Source organism: Macrobrachium nipponense, chromosome 45 (genome assembly GCF_015104395.2).
Source record: "Macrobrachium nipponense isolate FS-2020 chromosome 45, ASM1510439v2, whole genome shotgun sequence".
NCBI classification, from domain to species: Eukaryota; Metazoa; Arthropoda; class Malacostraca; order Decapoda; family Palaemonidae; genus Macrobrachium; species Macrobrachium nipponense.
In genome coordinates this window covers 19094115-19120805 of record NC_061105.1, presented here as the reverse complement: position 1 = coordinate 19120805, position 26691 = coordinate 19094115, and the positions used below count along the sequence as shown (strand labels likewise).

The 26691-nt window shown below is 44.5% G+C and overlaps 1 protein-coding gene and 1 long non-coding RNA gene across 2 annotated transcripts in view; one reads left to right on the top strand and one right to left on the bottom strand.

Moving 5' to 3' along the window:
• The window catches only part of LOC135214437 (M-phase phosphoprotein 8-like), a 75769-nt gene that overhangs the window by 12744 nt on the left and 36334 nt on the right, over positions 1-26691 (bottom strand). Inside the window, exon 3 of the mRNA XM_064248729.1 lies at positions 1425-1536. Within this exon, the coding sequence (XP_064104799.1) occupies positions 1425-1536 (112 nt within the window). The remainder of the gene's footprint in view (positions 1-1424; positions 1537-26691) is intronic.
• On the top strand, positions 231-1083 carry LOC135214438 (uncharacterized). Its single transcript, XR_010314341.1, has 3 exons — positions 231-310; positions 455-537; positions 730-1083. It is a non-coding gene; the product is annotated as an uncharacterized LOC135214438 (long non-coding RNA).

Genomic DNA, 26691 nt, shown 5'->3' with positions numbered 1-26691 from the left:
CGTACATACTAAAAAAAAAGTGACCAAGATCTCTCACATGGGATAAGTGATCAAGGTCCCTCATGGAATTACATACTGTACACTCCCTGCTGAACAGGGGGTGTAGACCAATCATTTACAATATGCATACCAGTTGATATTAAACCACTGTATGGTGCATATTACTGTAATGTAACTTACTATGGCATAGAGTACTTACTGACAAAATTATTTTTTTGTACATTCCAGAACCCCCGAATGATGTAGGCTATGGGGCCACATAAGACTTTGTCCATCCAGGGTTACATTGAACGACAACTTTAAACTAAAGGTAAGGAATTAATTAACATACATTAAACTAAGTTTTATACATGTTATATATGTGATATTAAACCACTGTATGGTGCATATTACTGTATGTACTTACTATGCATAGATACTTACTGACATACTAATTATTTTTTGTACATTCCAGAACCCCCTGAATGATGTAGGCTATGGGGCCACATAAGACTTTGTGCATCCAGGGTTACATAGCAGGACAACTTTAAACTAAAAGTAAGGAATTAATTCACATACATTAACTTTTTTACTCTTGATATAACTCAAAGTAAGGAATTATAAACTAAAAGTAATGGAATTAATTAACATACATTAACTCTTTTACTTTCCGATATCTATAATTTACATATTGCATTCAGGACTTTGTGTAGTATTTTGTACTAATTGTGTTATACTTTTACCTTCCAGAGCTACCAGACTGGGATTTTAGTGTACTCCAGGATCTACCAAATACTACTACGAAGTGTACAGTGCATAATATAGTGTTTAGTGTATAATCTAACCTAAGGATTAAGTGTAGTACATTGTGCTTTATAGTGTCACAAGAGTTTAATAAAGAATTATACCTTCAAGAACCATCCTTTGCCATTGAAATAACCACACTACACATCATGCAATATACTTGCATGTCACACAGGTAAGGTCTCTAACTTTTTCTTAGTTTAAGGCATATTTCCAAGTGTCGTTCCGGCTTACGACGATTTTCGGCTTACGACGCGCCTCAAGAACGGAACCCCCGTCGTAACCCGGGGACTGCCTGTAATCTTAGATGATCATCATTCATTTCCCATAATTAATCAGCTTGAAATGTATTTTTTTTTCTTTTGCATATCCTTGCAAAAAATTTTTGAATAATTGCCCATGATAATTCCGATGAAATTATTTCGTTGTATGATACCTGATAATCTAAATGTGAAGATGCTCTACACAAATGAATATTCTGTGTTTATCTTTTTATAATAGACTCCTTCCTGATAAACAAAACAAAAACACATACCCAATACGAGTTACAAGAAATAATTCAGGTCAAATTTCTAAAATACTATACTACTAGCCATAAAAAAAAAATTACATTTGTATATTCAGTTCACAACATAACTCACCTTCATCCTCATCCAGCTCACTGTACGAAATGCCCTTGGGTTTGCGAGTTTCGATTGTGCGTTCGCCATTCACATAAGGACGTGCTCTGGACTTTGCAGGAGTCATTGCTTTCTGCACAAGAAATAAAGAATTTAATGTTTCCATTTCATATACACAAGCTTTACAGTTAATAGTTAAATTATGAAGAGTACTAACAAACAAGTTAAGGTCCCTCGCTCTTCCATAACATGAACATATAAAATGAATATATCACAAACAATAAGAAATCAGATTGTCCAGTTCATTTTCAAAACTTCCCACAATGAATACCCTTTTTGTATGTCAAAATTCACCTGTATTTTAACTGTTGCCATTTCACTAGCCTGGACTAAGAGACAGGATAAAACTCTTCTTGAAAGTAGAGCAACAGTTATCCCAAAAGTTAGATGTTTGCTGTTATGGGAAAAATCACTACTTAACATAGCATACATTTTCATTTTGTTTTGCTGCAGATCAGACAAAAATTTCAGTTAGATGGAATAGTATGAAGTTATAACTGGTGAAGTCTAATTCCATAAGACAAGTGTTTTAATAATCTTTCATGTTTTCAGATAAACTTGAAAAAACAAAACATTGAAGGAAATACTTCAAGAAGTGACATGAAAATTTATATGAACTGCCAAGGATGATAAAGAGAGCCCACAGAGGTGCGGAGAGCCTGTTGGAATATGAAAAATCTTACTTTGGAACCACCAGGAATGACTACCAATAGCCAAGATCTAAGTAAAACCAGTTAACCAAATGTAGTACAGTACTGATCATGAAAGCATCACAAAAAGGAACAAGATTGGGGAAATAAATGGCCAACTCTGAATAACATGAAGAGTCATAAACTTGTTAGAGCATAGTACCAAGATGTGTAAGAGTGCAGGAAAGGTTATAGTAAGTACAGCCTTATTACCAAGTTGTGTAACATTCTTTCTAAATGACAAAGGCACATGACTGAGCACAGTGAAAAATATGAAGACTAATATTACACAGACAGTGGGTAATGTAATGCAAAAACTTACGCCACAAGTGATGCATACTGTCATGAAACATGAATTACAACCTGGCAGGATGCTACTACAAATTTTGAAAGGGAATTTCCTCCAAAAATGCATGGAATGAAGCAGAAATGACTGAAAAACTTGTAAGCAAATAAGTACAGTGAGTGGAAAGGAAACAGTTTGGTAAGCATTCATGATGATGATGTAACAAGGTGAGGGGTGAAGGCAATACCATGTAGACTCAATACATCACAGGTGGTATACAAGACAGCAGAATTCAAATGGTACAAGAGGTTTAAAAAAACTGGCATGCATACAAAGAGCTTAAGGTGATAAAATGGTAGACGACAACCTCGGAGGAGCCAGAACACTCATTAACAACAAACTGGGTTGAAGATCTGAAAAAAATATAGCAACTGCAGTGATAATGTGGGAAAAGATTGCTGATCTGCTTGTACATAAAAATACAGTATCCCATAAACAATTTGAGCAATATAAACAAAATTTTGACCACAAAATGCTGCAACTCCCAAACAGAGCTTGCTTTGTTCATATCTAACATGAAGCTGTAGCAGGGAGATGAAACCCCTCCCAACTTATCAAACAAAGGAAAGGAGTTACTACATAGTTCTACATAGTTCCTTATAGGAGTGTTTTCCTTTCTCCACAATTTTCCTCCTATGCAATACAGTGCACCCCCTGTATTCACATTCTCCAGATTTGCAAACTCACACATTCGCAGATTCCTTTCTGGAACAAATCCCCCCCCCCCCCCTTATTAGTGGGAAATTTGCCTATTTGTGGTATTTTTCTATGAAAAATATCCACAAATTTCTGTTTTTTAATTTATTTCATCATAAAATGTACTTTTTGTGATAAAACTATTAAAAAAAACCAAGTATAAAAGTTTTTAGTGGGTTTCTCTTGAGTTTTAACTAAAATAAAAATGATATTGTTATGATACAATAAAGTTTGTTCATACTTACCTGGCAGATATATATATAGCTGTATTCTCCGAAGTCCGACAGAATTTCAAAACTCCCGGCACACGCAGTGGTCGGCCAGGTGGTAGTACCCATTCCCGCCGCTGGGAGGCGGGCGTAAGGAACCATTCCATTTTCTGTCAGATTTTTCTAGTGCCACTGTCTCCTGAGGGGAGGTGGGTGGGGCACTTTGATTATATATATCTGCCAGGTAAGTATGAACAAAACTTTTTATTGTATCATAACAATATCATTTTGTTCATGAATCTTACCTGCCAGATATATATATAGCTGAATCCCACCTTTGGAGGAAGGGGGAGACAGATTCGATTTTGGGAAACAATTTCATATATATGATTGATATTTTGGTTCTTAACTGTTAGCATAGCTGACTTCGTGAGTACCGTCACCCAAGTCCGCATCTGCTTTACTAGAGACTCCAGCTAGGTAGTGACCTGTGAAGCTGTTGAGTTCTAGAGGATCTGTCAACGGGGGCGTGACCACAATGCAACTAGATCCTATATTATAGACCTCCAATTTCGGTACTGCATTCCTAGAGGTGCCAGCAAGGACGTGACCTGTGTAGCTGGTGCGCTCTAATGAACTGTCACGGGGAGCGTGACCACAATGTGACAGATCATATAGGTGTTGTTTAGACACCGAATGCTGTTAATGCTTCACTGGAGGTGCCAGCAAGGACGTGACCTATGTAGCTGGTGCGCTCCAGATGATTTGTCAATGGGGGCGTGACCACACTGTGACAAAAACATTTTACCCTACTATGAGGGCGAAGCAAAAACATTACCACCTGACCTAGCCTATCTGGTTAAACTTCGTAAAACCAAGGCTAATGGAGGGAAGGCCGCCTAAGGCGGCCTACCCAAGACCACAAAAAACTAAACACCTACATAAACATAATAAAAATAAAAAATAAAAAGAAATAAAATTAAAAAGTCCAAACTAACATGATATTGTTAGTATACAATAAAGTTTTGTACATACTTACCTGGCAGATATATACTTAGCTTAGGTCTCTGACGTCACGACAGAAAATTCAAAACTCGCGGCACACGCTACCGGTAGGTCAGGTGATCTACCTTACCCGCCGCTGGGAGGCGGGTGTAAGAACCAGTCCCCCTTTCTTGTCAGGTTATTTTCTTCCACCTGTCTCCTGAGGGGAGGCTGGGCGGGCCATCAATCGTATATATCTGCCAGGTAAGTATGTACAAAACTTTATTGTATACTAACAATATCATTTTTGTACATGAACTTCCCTGCCAGATATATACTTAGCTGATTGACACCCTTGGTGGAGGGAAAGAGACACATACTTACTTAGAAAGTGGGGACAACACATGTTAAAGGAATACATAATATAAACCTCTGGTTCTTACCTGATTTAGGCAGAAGACTTGATAGTTACTGTCTATTAGTCTGCGTTGCCTAAAGAGTCTCAGCGAGGGCGTGACCTATGGCTGAAGAACTCTTTGGGTCTACCAATGGGAACTGAGTCCACTTACTTGGCAGAATCCAAGCAGGATCTGGTCAATGGGGATCAACCGCTTACATGCCAGAGCCTATCACTACCAATTGCAAGGAGCCTCAAGCACAAAACCGATCACCTAACCAAATACTAACATTAGTATACGAAAGAAGGAGCTGCCTCCTGCAACCTCCTTCGTACAACCAAAAAACTCAAACTTAAAACTAACAGGGAAAAAGGATTAAAAAGGATGTGTTTCAGCTCCCTGCCCCAGCACTGAATCCGCCGATACGTACGGGCCTAGCCCAAAACACTTATCATACGTAATCGATACGTCCCTTAGGTAGTGATTAGAGAAGACTGATTCACACCTCCAAAAAGAGTGGCCTTCATAAGGTTTTGTAATGACAAATTCTTCTTGAAAGCCAAAGACGTCGCGATGGCCCGTACTTCGTGCGCCTTGACTTTCAGAAGGTTAAACTGTTGCTGATTGCAAGAAGTGTGTGCTTCTCTAATAATATTCCTGATAAAGAATGAGAGTGCTATTTTTAGATAAGGGCCTACTGGGGTCCCTTACAGAGCACCAGAGATTGCTCTCATTAGCGGCAAGTCTTTTCTTCCTCTGAAGATAATAATTTCAGGCTTCTCACGGGCAAAGAGATCTCTCCTCTTCTGTCCCAACTAAGGAGGATAAGCTTTTGATTTCGAAGCTCCTGGGCCACGGCGAAGAAGGGTTTTCATTCTTGGCTAGGGAAAGCCGGAAGAAAAGAGCAAACCGCGGAGCCTCCTTGGAAACCTACCTCACCTTCTAGAGCCTGCAGCTCGCTGACCCTCTTCGCTGACGCTAACGCACAGAGAAAAAAGAGTCTTCATCGAAAGGTCTCTGAACGAAGCAGCATGGGGAGGTTCGAACCTTGAGGACCTCAGGAAGAGCAGCACGACATCAAGATTCCAGCTAGGCCATAAGGAGGAGGTTCTTTTAACCGTTTCAAACGATCTGATTAAATCATGGAGGTCCTTGTCCTCAGATATGTTTTAATCCTCTATGACGAAAAACTGAGGAAAGCATGCTCCTGTAAAAATTCCCCCCCCCCCCCCCCCCCCCCCCCCCCCCCCCCCTTTTTTTGATGGTGGAGACAACCAACCCGCATTTTTCCCTCAGGAAGATAAGGAAATCTGCAATCTGAGTCACAGAGGTACTGGAGGAGGAAACTTTATGAGTCCTGCACCAGCGTCGAAAAACATCCCACTTCGACTGGTAGACTCTAGATGTGGAAGGTCTACGTGCATTGGCAATAGCCCTTGCAGACTTTGCCGAAAAGCCCTTAGCTCTGACGAGACTCTTGATAGGTCCTGAATCCAGTCAGACTGAGAGCGGGGAGGTTTTTGTGAAACCTGTCGAAGTGGGGCTGTTTGAGCAGATCGACTCTTAGAGGTAGGGATCTTGGGACATCCACCAGCCTTCCAGTAACCTCTGTGAACCAGTCGTGGGCGGCCAGAACGGAGCTATCAACGTCATCCTTGTTCCCTCTGACGCTGCGAATTTCCTTAACGTTTCCCCTATAATCTTGAAAGGCGGGAACGCGTAAAGATCCAGATTCCTCCAATCCCATCAGGAATGCATCTATTGCCCACTGCTCTTGGGTCTGCAATAGGGGAGCAGTATAGATCTATCCGCGCATTCCTGGAGGTCGCAAATAGATCGAGATGGGGCCTGCCCACGTCCTCCACAGCTCCTGGCATACGTCCGCGTGCAGAGTCCACTCTGAGGGAAGGACTTGATTCCTTCTGCTTAGCAGATCCGCTCTGACATTTCTTTCTCCCTGTACGAACCTGGTGAGAAGCCTTATGTTCCTTTCCTCTTGACCACAAGAGGAGCGATCTCGCTGTCTCGTACAGGGAGAAAGAGTGAGTCCCCCCCTGTTTCCGAATGTAAGCCAGGGCTGTAGTGTTGTCGGAGTTGATCTGAACATATTTCCCTTTTACGAGGGGTTCGAAGGTCTTGAGAGCTAACCAAATCGCTGTTAGCTCCTTCTTGTTGATGTGCCAGGACACCTGATCCCCCATCCAGGTGCCTGACACTTCTCTCGACCCGAGAGTAGCTCCAACCTTTGTCCGAAGCGTCTGCATACACACTAGGTTGGGGTTCCGAACCTGCAAGGAAAGGCCTTCCTTGAACAATAGAGGGTCTAGCCACCAACGTAGATCCTCCTTTATCTCTTGCGAAATCTTGAACGCAAAGTTCAGACCTTGAGACTTCCGATCCCAGTTCCTCGTCAGGAAGAAACTGTAGGGGTCTGAGGTGCAACCTTCCTAGAGAAACGAATTGCTCCAGCGAGGAGAGTTGTCCCCAACAGACTCATCCACTCCCTCCCCGCTGTGCATACATCTTTCTCTAGAAAGATTGCTACCTTCTCCAAACCTCGGGTTATCCTCTCTGGGGACGGATACGCCCGAAAAACCTGAGAAGCCATCAGAATCCCCAGATAGATACGCTCTTGACTGGGGATAGCTGTGACTTCTCGAAATTCACTAGCAAACCCAGAGAAGCTGCTAGATCCAACGTCACTCGTAAGTCCTCCAGACATTTCTCCTTGGATTTGGCCCTGATAAGCCAATCGTCCAAGTAGAGGGAAATCCTCACTCCCTCGAGATGAAGCCACTGGGCAACGTTCTTCATCAAGTCCTGTGAATACTTGGGGGCCGTGGAAAGGCCGAAGCATAGGGCCCTGAACTGAAAAACGTTCCCTCCCCACATGAATCTGATATTTGCGAGAAGAAGGATGGATCGGCACATGGAAGTAAGCGTCCTGAATGGTCCAGCGACACCATCCAGTCCCCGGGACGAAGAGCTGCTAAGACTGATGACGTCGTCTCCATAGCGAACTTCCTCTTCTTCACAAAGACATTCAGGGCGCTTACGTCCAGAACCGGTCTCCATCCTCCTGAGTTCTTGGGAACTAGGAACAGACGGTTGTAGAACCCCGCTGAAAGGGGGTCCTGAACCATCTCTATTGCCTCTTTCTCTAACATCAGCTCTACCGCGAGAGCGAGGGCTTGATTCATTAGTGGGTCTTTGTATTTGGCCACCAGTGCCCTTGGAGTGGTGGTCAAGGGTGGTCTCGAAATAAAGGGAATGAGGTATCCCTCTTGATGATCGCGAGGGGACCAGTTGTCCGCCCCCTTTCGTGCCCAGACATCTGCAAAGTTCAGAAGTCTGGCACCCACAGTTGTCTGGACGGACCCACGAACTATTTCTTGGCCCTAATAGACCGGGAGAAGGTCCTTCCTCTTCTAGGTGGTCTCGAACCTCTGGAGGAAGAAGAGCGAGACGAAGGTCCTCCTCGAAAGGGTTCTTGCCTACTTTGAGCCTCTTTCTTCGTCTTCTGCTGAAACGAAGGTTTCGGAATTCTAGCCGAGCGAGCTAGCATATCCTGCGTCGCTTTTGCTGATAACGAGCTGGAGATATCGTTAATAGTCTTCTTGGGGAAGAGTTGCGGGGAAAGCTGTGAATACAGCAAGGAAGCTCTCTGTGCGTGAGAAACCGCCTTGGTAAGAAAAGAGCAGAAAACGGCCCTCTTCTTTACCACTCCTGCACCAAAAAGTGAAGCAATTTCCCCGGAACCGTCTCTCACTGCCTTGTCCATGCAAGACAGAACTGCGTGGAGGTCTTCAGGCGAAAGAGTGTCTTGCTCTTGAGTCCTCTTAGCCAACACTCCCAGGGTCCAGTCAAGAAAGTTAAAAACTTCTAAGACTCGGAACATTCCCCTCAGAAGGTGATCCAACTCGCTCATACCCCACGTCGTCTTCGCAGAATTCAGCGCCGAGCGACGTGCGGAATCGACCAACGAAGAGAAGTCCCGATTCTTGCAGAAGAAGGAGGGCAAGCGTTAGACCCAAGTGGGCCTCTCCTGACTCGTACCAAGAAAACCCCAGCTTACCCGTCCAGCTTGGAACGGGGGGAAAAGAAAAACTGTTCTTGCCCTTCTCTTCTTTTGAAAGCAACCAGTCGTCAAAGTTCTTCATAGCCTTCTTCATAGACACTGTAGCTTCATCTTAACGACTGAAGACACTTCTTTAGCCGTATTGGTCGTTGAAAATAAGGAAGGAGGAGACGGAGGAGCAACGGCCGAAAGAGACTCCCCAAAAATCTTGCAAGAGGAGGTCTGTAAGTCTCTTATACGAAGAAACCGACCCAAGCATCCTTGGGCAAATCTTCCTCCGAATCAGCAACAAATTCTACCGAAGAATGACGTCTAGAAGCTCTACTGCCCGGAGGAGAGCTAATCCTTGGAGAGCGCCTGTTCGGAGAGCGCCTACTAGGCGAGCGCCTACTGGAAGAAAAACCACCGGGAGAGCGCTTACACGGGGAGAGCGCCTACCAGGAGAGCGCCTACCAGGAGAGCGCCTACTTAGAGAGCGCCTCCCCAGGAGAGAGCGCCTCCAGGAGAGAGCCCATACTAGGAGAGCGCCTAGTTGGAGAGCGCCTACTAGGAGAGCGCCTACTTTGAGAGCGCCTCCCAGGAGAGAGCCTACTTGGTGAGCGCCTGCTAGGAGAGCGCCTACTAGGAGAGCGCCTACAAGTGGAGGCCCGACTGTCGGAAACAGATTCTAACTCCACAGAAGAGCGTCTGGATAAGGGAGAGCGCCTATCAGGCTCTCTGCGCCTGCTAGGCTCTTGGCGCCTGCCATCCTCACTACGCCTGCCAGGCTCTTGACGCCTGCCACGGGGAGAGAAAACATCCACAGATGAATCCCTGTCAGAAGCGCGGCGCTTACAAGGCTCTGAGCGCCTATCCAATCGGGAGTGATCTAACGGAGGAGAAAACTTCCGTTGCCGCCTACCAGGCTCTTGGCGCCTACTAGGCTCTTGATGCCTACTAGGCTCCGAGCGTCCGTCAAAAGGAGAGTGGCCACCAGGCGAAGAACTCTTCCTTCGCTCCTGACGAAAACGAGGCTCTTGACGTCTGTCAAGCTCTTGGCGCCTACTGAAGAGGAGCGGAAATCCTGAGGAGAGAGCCTGTCTGGCTCCTTACGCCTTACATGCTCACAACTCTTGCTGGGAAGAGAGGAGAGCCTACTCGGAGAAAGATCCCGAGCTCCAGCCTGCACTTCTGACCTCCTACTAACAGGCTCAAAAGCTCTTCTAGCCAAAGGAGATTTAGCCGAAGGAACGTTTTTAGACTTCTTCACCGGAAGTGAGGCGTCCTTCCACGATGAGAATCCCGGCAATAGACTCCGCTAAAGCCGCAATCTGCGCCTGCAGACCCGCCAGGATACGCGCAGGAGATCTCTTAAACTCCTCTACAGGGGACGAAGTCCGAGAGCGAACAGGAGAAGCGTAACCGGACGAAATCTTGGTTCTCTTGCGTTCCACTTCTGGCTCTTCCGCGAAGGATTCGGGCTGGAAGGAAGGGCGCAAGGATCCTTCCAGGGCCTCTTGAGAGGGCGAGACGACTCCGATGCGCTCCATCTACGCTGAGGAGAAGGCGACGAAGATGACGAGAAGCACTGGCGTAATAACTCCTTCTTGGTTCGATCCAAGGCAGCCTGGGAACGAGCAACAGGAACTGCCGAGGGGACGCCTGACCGGTGGGGTTCTCCCTACCCTTCCTGCGGCTTTCGACTTTCCTCCTCCAATGGGTCTGGGAGTCTGGAAGAGGTCTAGGCCTGGAAGCGTTAGTGAGCCGGTCAGACGCACCCTCCACTGCACTAGGGGCACTGCACTGATCACTTGCACTATCATCACTCTTACCTTGTCGAGAGCGAGCGAGGCTCTCCTTACTCCTGATCGAGGCTCTCCCAGAAGCAACTTCCGAAAACGAATCTTCGGGTTCAAAGCTGGGCGCAGGGGCTGAAACTGGAGAGGAACTACTTCTACTACAGGATTCTCAGCGTCAACTTCACTCACCCTCGATTTCCCCCCACTACTAGAACTCTTTGAAGAAGCCTTGCGCACCCTATCCTTCTCTAACTTTCTCACATAAGAAGAGAGAGCCTTCCAACCATCCTCATCCAAATTCTCACACTCTTTGCAAGGGTTAATAAAAGAGCATTCCTTCCCTCTACACGACTCACATACCGACGTGAGGATCTAATGCAGCTTTAGGAAGCCTAACTTTACATTCCTTCTCTGAACAAACCCTAAATAAAACTAGGTTTCTTAACTTCAAAATCATCCATGATTATAGATATGTAAGAGAAATCCAAAGAAAATCCAAACACAGTCCAAAAAGCGTATGCCAAGCCAACAACCAAAGGGTACTTCACCAAATCCAAATCGTCGGCAACGAGAACGAATTTTAACTATCGTAAGGACTGAACAACAGGTGTTGTCCAGCCTGCCGGCGACAGAAAATAAATCTGACAAGAAAGGGGGACTGGTTCTTACACCCGCCTCCCAGCGGCGGGTAGGTAGATCACCTGACCTACCGGTAGCGTGTGCCGAGTTTTGAATTTTCTGTCGTGACGTCAGAGACCTAAGCTAAGTATATATCTGGCAGGGAAGTTCATGTACAAAAATATTATTTTCTAAAAGATAGGAAGAGTGCTACTCTCTGTCCCCAATATATTGTCTGCTGCGACATATGGGCCCAAAGAGTAGCAGTTCTCGTATGTAATCCTCACCTCCCGAAGGTAGTGAGAGGCAAACACTGAATTACTACGCAAAATGTGGCATTCAAGATGTCATTGAGTGCCATGTTCTTTTGGAAGGCTACCGACGTAGAAATAGCCCTCAGTCCATGCGCATTCACCTTCAACACTTTCATATCACTGTCTTGACAGGATGAATGCACTTCCTTGATGGTGCCCCTCAAGAAAAAGAGCCAAAGCATTCTTTGACACTGGTAACCTTGGCTTCCTGACCAAACACCACAAGTTATCAGAAGGACCTCTTATAAACCTTGGTTCCTATCTTTTCAGACGGAGGGTTGACTTCCTAGCTATTGCTTAGGAGTCTGCTTCGTCTCAAAGAGCCTCAGCGAGGATGTGACCTATGGGGTAAGAGTTCTTGTGGGTTTGCCGATGGGGTCTTATCACTTACCGGCAAAGCCTAAACTGGCATTTGTCAATGGGTGCTAATCCACTCATATGACCATATACCCTATGCCTATTAGCATAATTAAGGAGCACACACCGATCCCGATCACCTGATCCTAACACGAGGGTTAGCGCTTAATTTTAAAAAGAGTTAAACTAAAAATTAACTCACTAGTTAAGGATCAGTGTCGGCTCCCTATCCCAGCAACGTATCCGCAGACACGAACAACCAAGAGAAAAGGATCTCTTGTAGGTTGAATTGACATCCTTCGTGTAACGGGAGGTCAACACAGAATTGCATCTCCCGTAAGTGCAGCTCATATGTCCTTTATGACATATTGTTATGGAACCAAGAAGAATTCATAAAAGCTCGCACTTCATGCATAGGTTCAAACGGACTGGACATGAAGAACTTCAGAACTACATCCAAGTTCCAAGACGGCAACTTGGGTTGTTGAACCTTCATCGTTTCGAAAGATCTCAAGAGATCGTGAAGGTCTCTGTTGTCCGCCAAGTCCAGGCCTCTGTGCCTAAAGACAACTAAAAGCACACTCTTATAACCCTTGATTGTAGAGACTGCAAGTTTTAGATCCCTTCTCAGAAAAGGAAGTCAGCAATCTGGCTCACAGGTCGTGGTGGAGGAAAATGCCGTTCTTCTTGCACCAACTCCTGAAGACTATCCACTTCGATTGTACACTGCGTTGGAAAACGCTCTTCTTGCACTGGCGATAGCTTTCGCCATTGACGTATAGAAGCCTCTCGCTCTGGCCAACTTTTGGATAGTCTGAATGCAGTCAGACTCAGAGCGAAGAGGCTTCTGTGGTACCTCTCGAAGTGGGGCTGTCTGAGTAGATCTGTCCTTACTGGAAGCGTCCTCGGGAAGTCTACTGCAAAGGCCATGACCTCTGTGAACCACTCTCTCGCAGCCAGAAACGGGGCGAACAAAGTCATTCTCGTCCCTTCCGACACCGCAAACTTTCTCATGACTTCCCCTAAGATCTTGAACGGGGAAAGGCGTACAGGTCCATCCCCGTCCAGTCCCAGAGAAGTGTGTCTATCGTCACTGCAGCATGGGTCGAGTACTGGGAGCAGTACAGTGGAAGACCTCTTCGTTCTGGACGTCGCAAAAGATATCCACGAGCGGACGTCCCCATAACCCCCACAGCTCTTGGCATACCTCCAAAGCAGAGTCTACTCGGTTGGCAGAAGTTGACCTCGTCTGCTGAGGAGATCTGCCCAGACATTCTCTACTCATGCTACAAACTTCGTAGGATCATGACGTCCAGTGCCCTTTTGCCCCACAGCAAGATCTCCTTTGCCAGAAGCAAAAAGTGGGACTGAGACTGTGTTCCTCCCTACTCTTCAAGTACGCCAGAGCTGTGGTGTTGTCTGAGTTGACTTGGACTATCGACGAGGAGACTTTTCTTGGAAAAAACTGGAGAGCTAAAAAGATGGCTGCCATTTCCTTTAGGTTTATGTGCCAGGACACTGTTCCCTCTCCAGGTGCCTGCCACTTCTTTCCCCCTAATGATGCTTCCCATCCCGTGGTGGACGCGTCGGAGAACAACACTAGGTCGGGGCTCTGAAGCTTGAGAGACACGCCCTCCGACAGCTACACTGGATCTAGCCAACATTTCAAGTGATGTTTACCTCTCCTGAAATTTCCAAGATCATGTGTAGATTCTTGGTTTTTTTTTTTTTTTTCCAATTGTACTTGAGAAAAAAAAATGTAACGGTCTGAGGTGCAGTCTCCCCAAGGAAACAAACTTCTCCAGCGAGGAAATGGGTCCCCAGTTAGACTCATCACCTCCCTACCGAGCACGAATCTTTCCTTAGGAAGGTAACACTTTGTCTAAGCCTTGCTGCTGACGTCCCTGGGACGGAAAAGCTCGAAAAGCCACTGAATCCATCTGAATCCCCAGATACACGATGGATTGGGTTGGGATCAGATGTGACTTTTCGAAATTCACCAGTAGTTTCCAGGGACTTCACCAACGATTAAGTTGTTTGAAAATCCTTCAGACACCGCGTTTGAGTGGAGGCATGAATGAGCCGCCAGTCGTCCTTCGAAGATAACAATTGCGAAGGAGGAGACTGAGGGGCCGCAGGCTGAAACTATTCTTCAAAAGAGGCTCAAAGCCATCGAAACCAAGACCTCTTCTTCTTCTCAACTGACACACGTTCGGGAAGATGGTAACCGTGCTCTCTAGACAACCTCTGGAGAGCTGCATGAAAACTAGAGAGCAAGGCAACTGGCGAAAGAGCGGAACGAGGAGAAGGAGAGGGACTGCCTGCTACTCTTGATTGGCAGCCTATCATACCTTCCTCTCACGATGTGGCTTTGCCTTTCTCACTGCAATCAACAAAACAATTGTTGTTGCAAAGACACAATCATCCTTTTTTCGATGGAGAACATTCCTTCTCAGGCAAAGGCTGATCCTTTGAGAAGACGATTGGGCGAGGGGGAAGCCCTCCTCCTTCTCGCATGGACCGCCAAGGATATATCTTAGGAGCGACCGAAGCGCTTTCAACAAAAGCATACTCATCGGAAGACGTCCTCTCCGGTGAAGATCGCAACAACACAGTAGAAAAAGAGAGAGGACGTGAAGCGTCCCCCTCCCTGAGACCCTACCATCATACATCTCAGCTCTCTTTTACTGCAGAAAGTCTTCCAATTGCCCAGAGACGACTGCAAAAGCACGAAGGAGCTAACGGACGAGAAGCGTCCCCCTCCGAGGAACCAAAGACGACGGCCGCCTGTGCGACCTATATCGTCTTCGTTCTCCTCAGAGGGAGCGAGACCCTCCGAGAGTTCCAACCTCCTGCGCGGGGAGGACGTCTCTGAAGACTAAAGTAATCTTTCAAGATTCAAATTCTATGAGATTATGAGCCATGACAGATTCACCTATAGACGAATCTTGACTATGAGAGATGTTCAGAATCATTTCTAGATCATCTATGCTATTCCAGTTTTTCTGCAGGAAAAACTGGAGAGGTGTGAATTTCAGTCTATTCAGGGAAAACAAACTTCTCCAGCGAGGAAATGGTCCCCTGCAATTCATTCATTCCCTCACCGAGCATGTTTCCTTCCCTAATATGGCTGCGTTTCACTTAAACAGGAGTAATTTGAAGACACTGTAGAAGATTGTTCATTTGTTTCTTCCTAAAAGTCTCCTTCCTGAGATCCATTACTATTCTCTGATTCTCGGCGAATGTCTGAAGAAGCATTACGTTGTGCGTCCATCCAAGAGTCCTGCCGAGCGTCGCGCTCGGCGCTGTCGTATTTGGCAGCGGAAGGAGTCCCCTTCATAATCGAGCAAGGGGACGTCTCGGCGAACTAATTGACTGCATCTCTTGCACATCATTCTTGTTTCGAGGGAAATCATGTGTGTTATGCCGCCGTAGACTCGGACAGAATTCTGTTACCATGATGCGGTAAACAGACCGAAAAAGGTCTAATACATATATATATATACACATACACATTTATACATATATAACCATACATATATATATATATATATATATATATACATATACACATATATATATATATATACACATACTACATACACAAATATATATAATTTTTTTTTTTTTTTTTTTTTTTTTTTTTTTTTTTTTTTTTTTTTTTTTAATGAAAAAATTCTCGCAAAGTGAAGATGTTTAGCCATGTATGCTAGAATTCCTTCAACCCAAGGCTAAGGCCGTGATTGTAGGGTAGAAATACGGTTAGTCCGTCAATCCCGCAGGAGAGAGAGGAGACGTAACCTACTGCGCATAGCAGGACATCAGATGGAAACTGAGCACTGGCATTACGCATTAGTGACAGCAGACTTGAGAAACGTTCGTCGTTCTCGCACTGCTCTGCCTGAGTTGCCACCTACACCACCACATCACGAATGAATAGGTTTACTATCATTATAGAGCAGAAAAACAAAATCCATCAAACTAGTATATTTACGCGAAACTGAATTTTGCTAAATATAAAAGGCTAACTTGGTATTGTCATAACAATACCTTAAATGTTAAAAATATGGGAAACCGGCAACCCCTGTAATAGTGCAGGGAGAACCGATTAAATGTAATAAGAATAATCGTACTCTCGGTTGTCCTCCGTAGGAGTAACTATTGGTATGAGTATATAACTTGAACCATACAACAGTTTGATAGTATATGACCGTAAGGGCAAAAATAATATTACTATGATACAACATCGCTTGTTCACCTTTACCCGGCAGATATATATACATATATCTGACTGGTACAAGTTTTATGAACAAACGTAGAGTATTTTAGACATCTTGACAGCTACCTCCCTACTACATTCTGCCTCACCGACCGGTAGGAGGGAGAGCCATCACGCGGTAGTGTTTTGTCAATGAGAAATTATACGCTTACGCGATAGAATGAACACTCATGGCATTATCACTATTCTTCACTACACTACTATAACTTTCCAATGCAAACATGATTCCAGGCTACGCAGAGATTTAAGAATCACAGATAGGGTATTACCCTCCAAAGACACTATTGTAGGGCCCGAAGGCATCACAGGTCCGGTTTGGAGGGGTAATTCTACTGACGGGTAACTTGTGTTACACGCCTGGAGGAAGACCTCCTTACCACTATCACGTTCTAGTTTACGTACCTATGATTCATAAGCCTTCCACGCAGAATCAGACATATTTTCACACTCGTTGCAGCGCTCATCAAACATACAAACATGTTTCCTACAATTCGCGCACACTGTATGAGGGTCTACCGAAGTTTTCGGTAGCCTAACCTTGCATTCTTCCACACAACATACTCTGCCTAGTCGAACTAGATCCAGACATCGTAAGTTTAAGGAAAAATCAAGCCAAAATAAAAAACAATCCACAATTAGCGTATGCCTAAAAACCACCGATCCTAATCAAATAACCAAAAATCAATCGGGATAACGTACTCAAGTGACCAAAGAGTTCCAAAATCCAATGACGGAGGTGCAGAAAACACTTGTTATCTGCACCGGCGACAGAAAATATCTGACAGAAAATGGGAATGGTTCCTTACGCCCGCCTCCCAGCGGCGGGAATGGGTACTACCACCTGGCCGACCACTGCGTGTGCCGGGAGTTTTGAAATTCTGTCGGACTTCGGAGAATACAGCTATATATATATCTGGCAGGTAAGATTCATGAACAAATAGGCTGTTTTAAGCATTTTTATTAACGGGGTTCCAACTATTCATGGGTTCTAAATATTCGCAGGGGAGGTCTGGTACGCATCCCTTATGAATACAGGGGGACCACTGTAATCACTCCTTAGAAAAACATACAATCGGCTACAAAAGAATTAATGTACAGGCAGTCCCCGGGTTACGACGGGGGTTCCGTTCTTGAGATGCGTCATGAGCCAAAAATCGCCGTAAGCCGGAACATCGTCAAAAATACTAAGAAAAATGTTATTGTTATGATACAATAAAGTTTGTTCATACTTACCTGGCAGATATATATATAGCTGTATTCTCCGAAGTCCGACAGAATTTCAAAACTCCCGGCACACGTAGTGGGCGGCCAGGTGGTTAGTACCCATTCCCGCCGCTGGGAGGCGGATATCAGGAATCATTCCCATTTTCTATTCAGATTTTTCATACCACTGTCCCCTGAGGGAGGTGGGTGGGGTACTTTCAATTATATATATCTGCCAGGTAAGTATGAACAAACTTTATTGTATCATAACAATAACATTTTGTTCATGAAACTTACCTGTCAGATATATATATAGCTGAATCCCACCATTGGAGGTGGGAAGGGACAGAATAGAAGGATTAGGAAACACCTCAAGTGCAGATGATTGACATCTTGATTCCTTACCTGTTAGCATAGCTGACTTCTTGATTACTGTCACCGAAGGTCTGCTTTTGCTTTACTAGAGTTGCCAACAAGGTAGTGACCTGTGTAGTTGGTGCGCTCTAGATGATCTGTCAACGGGAGCGTGACCACAATGTGACTAGACCATATTGACCATACTGTGAGGGCAACGAAGCTAAAACCACCACCTGACCTAACCTATCGAAGTTAGTCCCATAACTTTCTAGGCTAACGAAAGGAAAGCGCTCAAGCGACCAACCCTTCAAAGTTAAAAGCACACCTATCCCTTTTCTATAGGATAGGATTCGTGCTGCTTCCTGCCTCCAATAATATTTCTACGGATATGTATGGTCCTAGCGACTCGCAGATCTCATATGTCGTCTTCACATCCCGTCGGGGAGTGTGAAGCGAACACAGAGTTGCCTCGCTCAAACGTGGCACTCAGGATATTACTGAGTGTCATGCTCTGTTGAAATGCTTCCGAGGCCGCGCCCTCACCTCGTGAGCATTTACTTTAAAAGGTTTCAAATCTTTGTTCAAACATGACGAATGAGCCTCTTAGAAAGACTCCTTAAAAATAACGCCAGGGCGTTCTTCGACATGGCCAAGTCTGGTCTTTTACGGAACACCGCAGATTGTCCGAATGACCTTGACTTTCTTTTAGTTTTATCAAGATAAAACTTGAGAGCCCCGACAGGGCACAGGACTCTCTGTGGCTCTTGCCCAATAATTTGTGCCATCCCCTTGATCTCCAGGCCTCTGGGCCAAGGGTTAGACGGGTTTTCGTTCTTAGCAAGAACGGAAGGCTTAGAGGGACACCGAATTATGTCCTCTAAAGCCAAAACCTCTTGATGATGGCTAAAACCTCACTAACCCTCATTGCCGTAGCTAGAGTGGTTAGAAAATTAGCCTTTCTGGTCACGTGTATTAAGTTTACAGAAAGGAGAGGTTCGAAATGCTTTGACATCAAGAACTTCAGACTACGTCTAAGTTCCATCAAGATTTCCGCAGACCTCAAAGATCGTGAAGGCTTTGTGTTGACAGATCCGAATCTCTGAGCCTAGAGGCCGTCAACAACATATTTCCATATTCTACAATCGTTGGGACTGTTAGCTTATCCCATAATTCAGACGGAAAGGTGGGGAAGACGGTAAAGTAATTCACAGAGGTGGAGGTGTAGGAGCAGTCATTCTTCCTGCACTATCTCCAGAATCGGCCCACTCCGATTGGTACACTGCAAAATATGCAGCACTGCTTTGCTTTGGCAATGAGACTTGTAATTAATCTTGAAAATCCTCTCGCTTCTCGACAGTCTGAACGCATCCAGACTCAGAGCGGAGAGGTTTTAGGTACCTCTCGAAGTGAGGCTGTTAGAGTAGACCGATTCTCTCGGGAAGGGTCCTTGGAAAATGCCCTCTGAAGGACGTGACCTCTGTGAATCCAGCCTCTCGAAGGCCAACATAGGGCGATCAGCGTTTCTTTCTCGCTCCCTCTGACGCCAGCGATTATCTTATCAGATTTCCTAAGCTTTTGAATAGGGGAAAAGAGACTAACCAACTATCCCCATTCCATACTATATGATTGCGTCTATTGCTACGCTCTCGGATCGAGAATAGGGAGCAACGTAGAGGAAGCTTCTTCGTCTTCAATATTGCGAAGAAATCTACGATTTAAGGACGTCTCCAACGTCTCCACAACTCTCGACATATTCTAAGCGAGGATTACTCAGACGTCAGTAGTTGCTGCCGCGATCGAGAAGATCCGCACGGACGTGCAATAGTGTAACGAACCTCTTGAGGATCGTTACGTTCCGTGCCTATGTCGATAACCATCTCTCTCTTCTTGGGATATGAGAGAGCTGCGAAATTATCTGAGATGATTTGGACCATCGACCAAAAACTCACTCTTCGAGGAACTGGAGAGCCAACCAAATTGCTTCCATTCTCTTAGATTATGTGCCAGGACCTCTGTACCTCTGTCCGGATGCCTGGCACCCTCTCGGTATCACCTGAGGTGATCGTCAACCCATTGAGAGATGTTTAGAATTATTTCTAGATCTTTGATGTTATTTCAGTCCTCCTGCAGGAAAAACTGTAGAGGTCTGAATTGCAGTCTATTCAGGAAAACAAGCTTCTCCAGCGAGGAAATGGTCCCCAGCAGACTCATCCATTCTCACTAAGCATGCTTCCTTCCCTAATAAGGCTGCGCTTTGCATAAGCAGGAGAGCATTATTATAGTGCTATGCCGCCGGTAAACTCGTACAGAATTTCTGTTACAGTGCGGTAAGCAGCGCTGAACAGGTCTAAGAGATATCTCTGTTGAAAATTTCTTAGCAATAGGAAGTCGTGTTTATTCATGATTACAGAAATCCCCACTCAACCCGAGGCGAAAGTCATGTTGTAGGGTAGAGATATGGTTCGTCAATCAATCCCGCGGGAGAGAGAGACGTAACCGACTGAGCTTAACAGCGAGCTACCTGATACTGAGTGGTGACACCTGTGACAGTACAGGCAGCAGGCAGCAGCTTATGTTCACCTTCTCGCAGTCTTATGCCGAGTTGCCAGCTATTCTATTCATCTAAGGAATAGATTTTACATTATTTGAACAGAAACTCTCAAGTTGGCATATTTAAGCGAAACAAAATTCGCTAAATACAGAAGCTGATTTTGTGTTGTCGTAACATTACGCTTAATTAACCAAATGTTAAATCGGAAACTCCCGGAAAGTTGCCTGGAGTACCGATTAAATATACTGCGTCATCCACAATGACAGCAACCTCTCGTCTCGCACTATTTCTGCCTGAGTTACCAGCTACTCTCTTCTACGAAGGAATAGGTTTGTTACTATTATCGATAAGGAAATTCTCAAGCAGGCATATTAAGCGAAACATAATTCGCTAGATGCCGACGCTGAGTTAGTGTTGTTGTAACAATACCTTTAGCGTTGTCCTTACAGCGGAAAACTCCTGGAAGTTTGCAGAACGGGGACCGATTAAATACATTTACAATAAACCGTCTTTTCGGTTGCCATCTGTAGAGGTAACCATGATATGCGTATATGACTTGAACCCTACATTAGTAATATGAGCAAAGATAAAATACGTAAGTATTGTAGTCACTTGAACATAAAATTCTCTACTACATTCTTTCCTCGACGAGGAAGAGAGAGAGAATGGAAATTGACTGTCTTCGTTCTCTTTGCCAAGAGAACGAATTAACATTATTCGAATGGAGATCAAGTGAGAACCGAGGATCGAAAAAGGGACCAGTTCAAGCATTCTTATGATATTGGGCATAAGACTTCTATGGACGTAGTCTACAAGTCTTTTTCCTGGATGATCCTCCGACTAATGAATGAGAGCTCTCTCGAATTTTGTAATGAGAGCTTATCCGCTTAATGCGATAACAAAATGTTATGAAGATCTTTGTCAATGAGAACTAACCCATTTACATGACAGAAAGTAATCCAGGAATTCGAGCATATAGTTTTCCCGATTCCCGCAGAAATCGAGGAAGGGGCAAGATTCCTAATCAGAGACTGGGCTTACGCAGGTAGGACCTTAATGTTCCCCTTTGGCAGCGCAGTCCCGAAAGTAGACGAGGCGTTTTATGACACCGAAATCTGCTTACAGTTTTTCTGGAATTCATCAAGTCATGGATTCTATTGAACGCTCCCTTCGTAGAAAGCAAAGTAGACATCTGAAGAACGTCCTGGTAAGTGCTCTGCTGAGCGACATGACGTGTAGGATGCCGAACGTCTTCAAAAGCGTCCTCGCTAGCGTCCTGGCGAGCGTCCAGATGTTGTAAGACATCGAGCGTCTTCCAAAAAGCTTATCAATGTTTATGACGTCGAGCGTCTTCCAGAGCGTCCTGATGAGCGTCTCTTCGGTGTTTAGGACGTCGAGCATCGGCAAAAGCTTCCTCACGTCTCAATGCGTAGGACGTTGAGCATCTTCAAGAGACGTCCTCGCGAGAGTCTTACGAGCGTATTGGGTGCCTAGAACACCAAGGGCATCTCAGAGAGGATCTTGTCGAGCGCCCTGATGCATGAAAGGCCATAAGACTTGACCATACCGTAGACTTAAAAGTGAATTCTCTACTACATTCATCTCTCACTAAGCATGTACTCTAATAAGCCATGCTTTCGTAAGCATGAGAACATTATATAATATATAGTGTTCTGCTGCGTTAGATTCCTTTAATAATGTTACCTACGGTAATCAGCATTGAAAGGCTGGAATATCTTTCTTATTGAAGTCTTAGCAAAAGGCAGACAATATTTTATTTATGTTTTGCTTAACTATCCCCTCAATCCGAGGCGCTAAGACCGCGATTGTAGGGGAGAGATACGGTTAGTCATTCCATCCCGCAGGACCGACCTCTCATGACTGAGCAATAGATGGTTACTGCGTTGGTCTAAGCGATAGCAGCCCCCGCTCCGTTAGCTGTCTGGCCTTACTCTTCCAGAGTTTGCCAGCTACTCCATTCAATAAAGGAATCTTATAAAAATTATTATCGAACTTCAGGAAGTTCTTATTAATGTATATTTAAGCGAAACAAAAAAGACTTCGATAAATCTAGAAGCTAATTAGGTATTGTCATAACAATCCCTTTAAGCGTAGTCCTTCCTAGGAAAGTCCTGTAAGGATACTGGTAATAGAGTTGCACAGCAAAGAAGTAACTACGGTATGTGCTTATGATTTGACCGTATCGTATTATCATACAGCAGATACTCTACTACCTTCTTTCCCTGCCGAGGCAGATAGAGAAAGGAAAAAACTTTTACTATCTTTCGTTCTTTTTCGTTAATAGAACGATAGAAAGAGAATATATTTCCTTAAGGAAGGAAGTTAATCCAGGAACTCTTTAAATCTTCGTAATTTCCTCATAAATCGGGGAAGAGACAGAATTCCTGTTCATCTCTAGGGTTTACGGAAGGAAGTAGATATTTCCTATCCGCCATCATACCCAAACGTCGATAAGATTCTTATTAAGAAACCAAGGTTTCTCCCGTACGTCTTGGTAAAAACTTCGACATGACTGTTGCTTATCAAATACGGAGGCGTCCCGAAAAGCGTCCTCAAAAGCGTCCTCAAGGGAGCGCCCGCTCATGAAGCGTGCTAGTCATAAGCCGATGTACGGTGATCGTTGTCCGGACGAGTATTATGGACGTTCGCAACTCCTGACAAAGACGGCGGCCGCTTGTGCGACATCTTGCGTCTCTGTCACGCTCATCGACTTCCAGAAACGCACTCAAAAGGACGCCTTAGGGTACGCCTTCTTCCTTTTCACAGTAAGAATGATAAGGCGATCTGGGCGCTTAACAGCGTTCTTCCTATTTCCTTCTTCTTTCTCCCCTATGGTTGGAAAGTCGTCAAATTGTTAAGGTCGGCGATTACAATCGCACGACAATAGAGAGAGGACGTGAAGCGTCCTCCTCAATAAGCTTCTATTTAAAGGGCGCGACCTCTCCGAGAGCTCCAACCCCTGTACGGGAGGACGCCTCAGAGGAACGAGAAGCAATCCTTCAGGATTCGTGCCAGTGCACGATCTTTGGCAGCCTAGAAGCCGTCCTTCAGGTCTTGCCGAAGGGACGCCAGATCGGTGGGGGTTCCTCGTAACCCTCCTTCGGCTTTCGACATGCCCTCTCCCTGTCCTGGGAGTCCGACAGAGGTCTAGACCTAGAGGCATTATAAGGCCGATCTGACGCCCCTTCCACAACACTAGGGGCAAAATCAACATCACTACACTCACAACACTGATTGGAGAGCGAGCACTTTTTCAAGCTTACTTGATGAATCCACCTAATAGAAAGGGCATTACTTCTCACAGAACTTCTCTAGGCCCCGTAAGCCATACCACAGTGGGTTAGGCAAAATGAAGTCTACTGGAGGTTAGTAGGTTCATTATCCTAACTTCTGTTACTGTGGAGGAAGACCTCCTGATTCTATCACGCTCTAATTTGCGTACATACGAATCATACGTCTCTTTCGGGAATCAGTCAACATTACACTAATTACATTGATCTTTCAACAAAGAAAACATGTAACGTCAGTATACTAAGCGAGTGTCTACCGAATAGTTTCGGTAGCCTCCCCTTACCCGTTGCAGACAACAAAGTCTGAAAACTAGGCTAACTAGATTCAGACATCATATGCAATGAAAAAATTTTAATTAATTATGATAGCGTATGCCTAGCCACAAATCCAAGTCAATCATTCAAAAAAATAAGTAGGATACTTAAGCGGCTAATGAAGTTTCAAAATCCTAGGCGGAGGTAGTGGAAACAGGTGTTTTCACTACCGCGACAGAGAAAAATCTGAATAGAAAATGGGAATGATTCCTGATAATCCGCCTCCCAGCGGCGGGAATGGGTACTAACCACCTGGCCGCGCCCACTACGTGTGCCGGGAGTTTTTGAAATTCTGTCGGACTTCGGAGAATACAGCTATATATATATCTGACAGGTAAGTTTCATGAACAAACCTTACTTTTAATGCCTTGGGTGCATTGAAAACTGTGTAAACTGCATTCTTATTGTATTTTTCACAAAAAATCCTTCAAATATTGATTATTTTGCATTTTTGGTGTCATATTTCATCTGCCAGATCAGCATTGTAGGCCGCACAACCCTGGAAATAAAGTCTGATGAATATAATTGAGAAGCGCCTTAACCTCGGAACGTCGTGAGCCGAACCCGTCGTAACCCGGGGACTGCCCGTAGATACCTTCCATCCATTCTCAACTACAGGCAGTCCCCGGTTATCAGCGGGGGTTCTGTTCTCGGCAGGGTACCAATAAGCGAAAACCACCATTAACCAGTTAATGACGCCCCTGTTAGGTACGTTATGGCGCCATAACTCTATTAGGTGCCGATAACCAGAACTTGCCAAGTTATGGCACAATAAATCGCCAATCTAGCCCCATAAAACCAGATCAGCATTAACCCAGTACTGCCTATACTTGATTATCGCTTCCACTCAACTTAACCTTATCAAATGCTTCAGGATAAATAAGATATAAATAACTACATAAGAGTTTGGTTGTGAGTAGTCATAACATTTACAGTTTTTCTATCCCAGCCTACTACACAGTCATGGCTCTCAAGAAATCCTAACTATACATATATAAACCTAAGGTCCTTTACATTAGGAATTACTTTCGACGAAGCTGGAAAATGGTCGTTAAAACTCTTAAACAAGGTGATTATGCAGTAACTACCGTCCAGTAGGCAGGAATATACCAGCTTGCCCGGATGTAAACATTACACTTAGCCTTTCAGCACAGGTTTCAGATTGAAGGGTAGCATGAGACGGGCATAACTGTAATTTAAAGAACCTCAGGTTTGTATAGTTAAGAAAAATACAATTCACTTTTAAAAACTGATTTGCGGAAGCCACACCAACAAATACAACCACACACACTCAACACACTTGAGAAAAAAAAAAAAAAAAAAAAGGCAGAAAAAACTGGCTTGGAAGGAGAGCCAAGCGCAAGCGTCAACTCCCCAAGCAGTTAGGAAAAGACTGGGCGTCACGAGGTTGCATGCACGGTCTCTGACCAGCTTTCACCTCGTACGCGCAGGCGTTGCCAGATCTCACAGATTCCTTGCTTTACAATCTCAGATTGTTTTAACTGGTTACCAGCTGGCGCTTGGAAAATATCCTACAGTTAAGACCGACTGAAGGTTTGTTCCGCATATGAACAATTGATTTGTTCCTACACGATATACAAACCATCGGCTCTTTACATTTGAAAGACACTGGTTGGAGAGAGGAAACCGAGTGAGTCTCTTTGAACTGACTGGAGTTTACCACACCTGGGCTCCTCCTGGTCAAAACAGCGAGGAGTATATGAACTAAGAGATCAAATGTCAGATCTCTGGACCTTTCGAATGAGTAAGGAATTGTAACTGATACGAAAAAGACTAGGAAGAATCTTAAGAGTCGAAGGCAGTAAGGTAATGACCTGAAAGGGGTTTGTCTTGTTGCCCGTCTCTCCTTCTTCCCATTGCTAAAGGGCTAAAATATACAAAATTTACATAAATATCAACAAATACAGTGTTGCCCCATATTTGCAGGGGATGGGTACCAGACACCCGACCCCCCCCAAATAGTTGAAACCCCATAAAAATGTTTAAAACTACCTACTTTGTTCGTTAAAACTTAAGAATAACCCACACAAATTTTTTATACCTGTCTTTTTTTATGTAGTTGTATCACAAAAAGTACATTTTGTGATTGACTAAAAAAACCAGGAATTTGTGGATATTTCTCATAGAAAATACCGCAAACAGGCAAATTTTCTACGAATAATGAGGGTATATGTTCCAAAGAGAAATCAACGAACATGCGAGTCCGCAAATACAGGGATTCACTGTATCAAACATACACAATATATACACAAAACAGCATAAAAAAAAATCCCACAGGGAAAATGAACTTAACGACAGTCAGGCAAAGAGCTCCGAAAACACTTCTGTATCGCATGACAGCCAAAAGCAAAGCTGGAATGTTCACATCCAGGTATTATCGCCCACTAGACAGTAGTTACTGCCTAAACCCTGCGTTCAAGAGTTTAAAACCAGTCTTCCAGCTTTGACAAAAGTAACTCCTAATGTAAAGGACTGATGGTTTGTATATCATGTAGGAACAAACTAGTTTTAAAAAATAACATTAATACAAAGGGGTCACAGGAGATCAATTATGTTCATTCCTTTTGCGTGGCTCCTATAACTGTACGTGAGACTTGCTTGCATTATTCAAGCAAACAGGGAAGATTTACCTTCCCTGTTCTGAAAGTATTTCAACCAGTAACAACTCTCCATAAAATTTCTGTAATTATGCTTTTGGCTAAGTAATACAACATTTTCAAAACC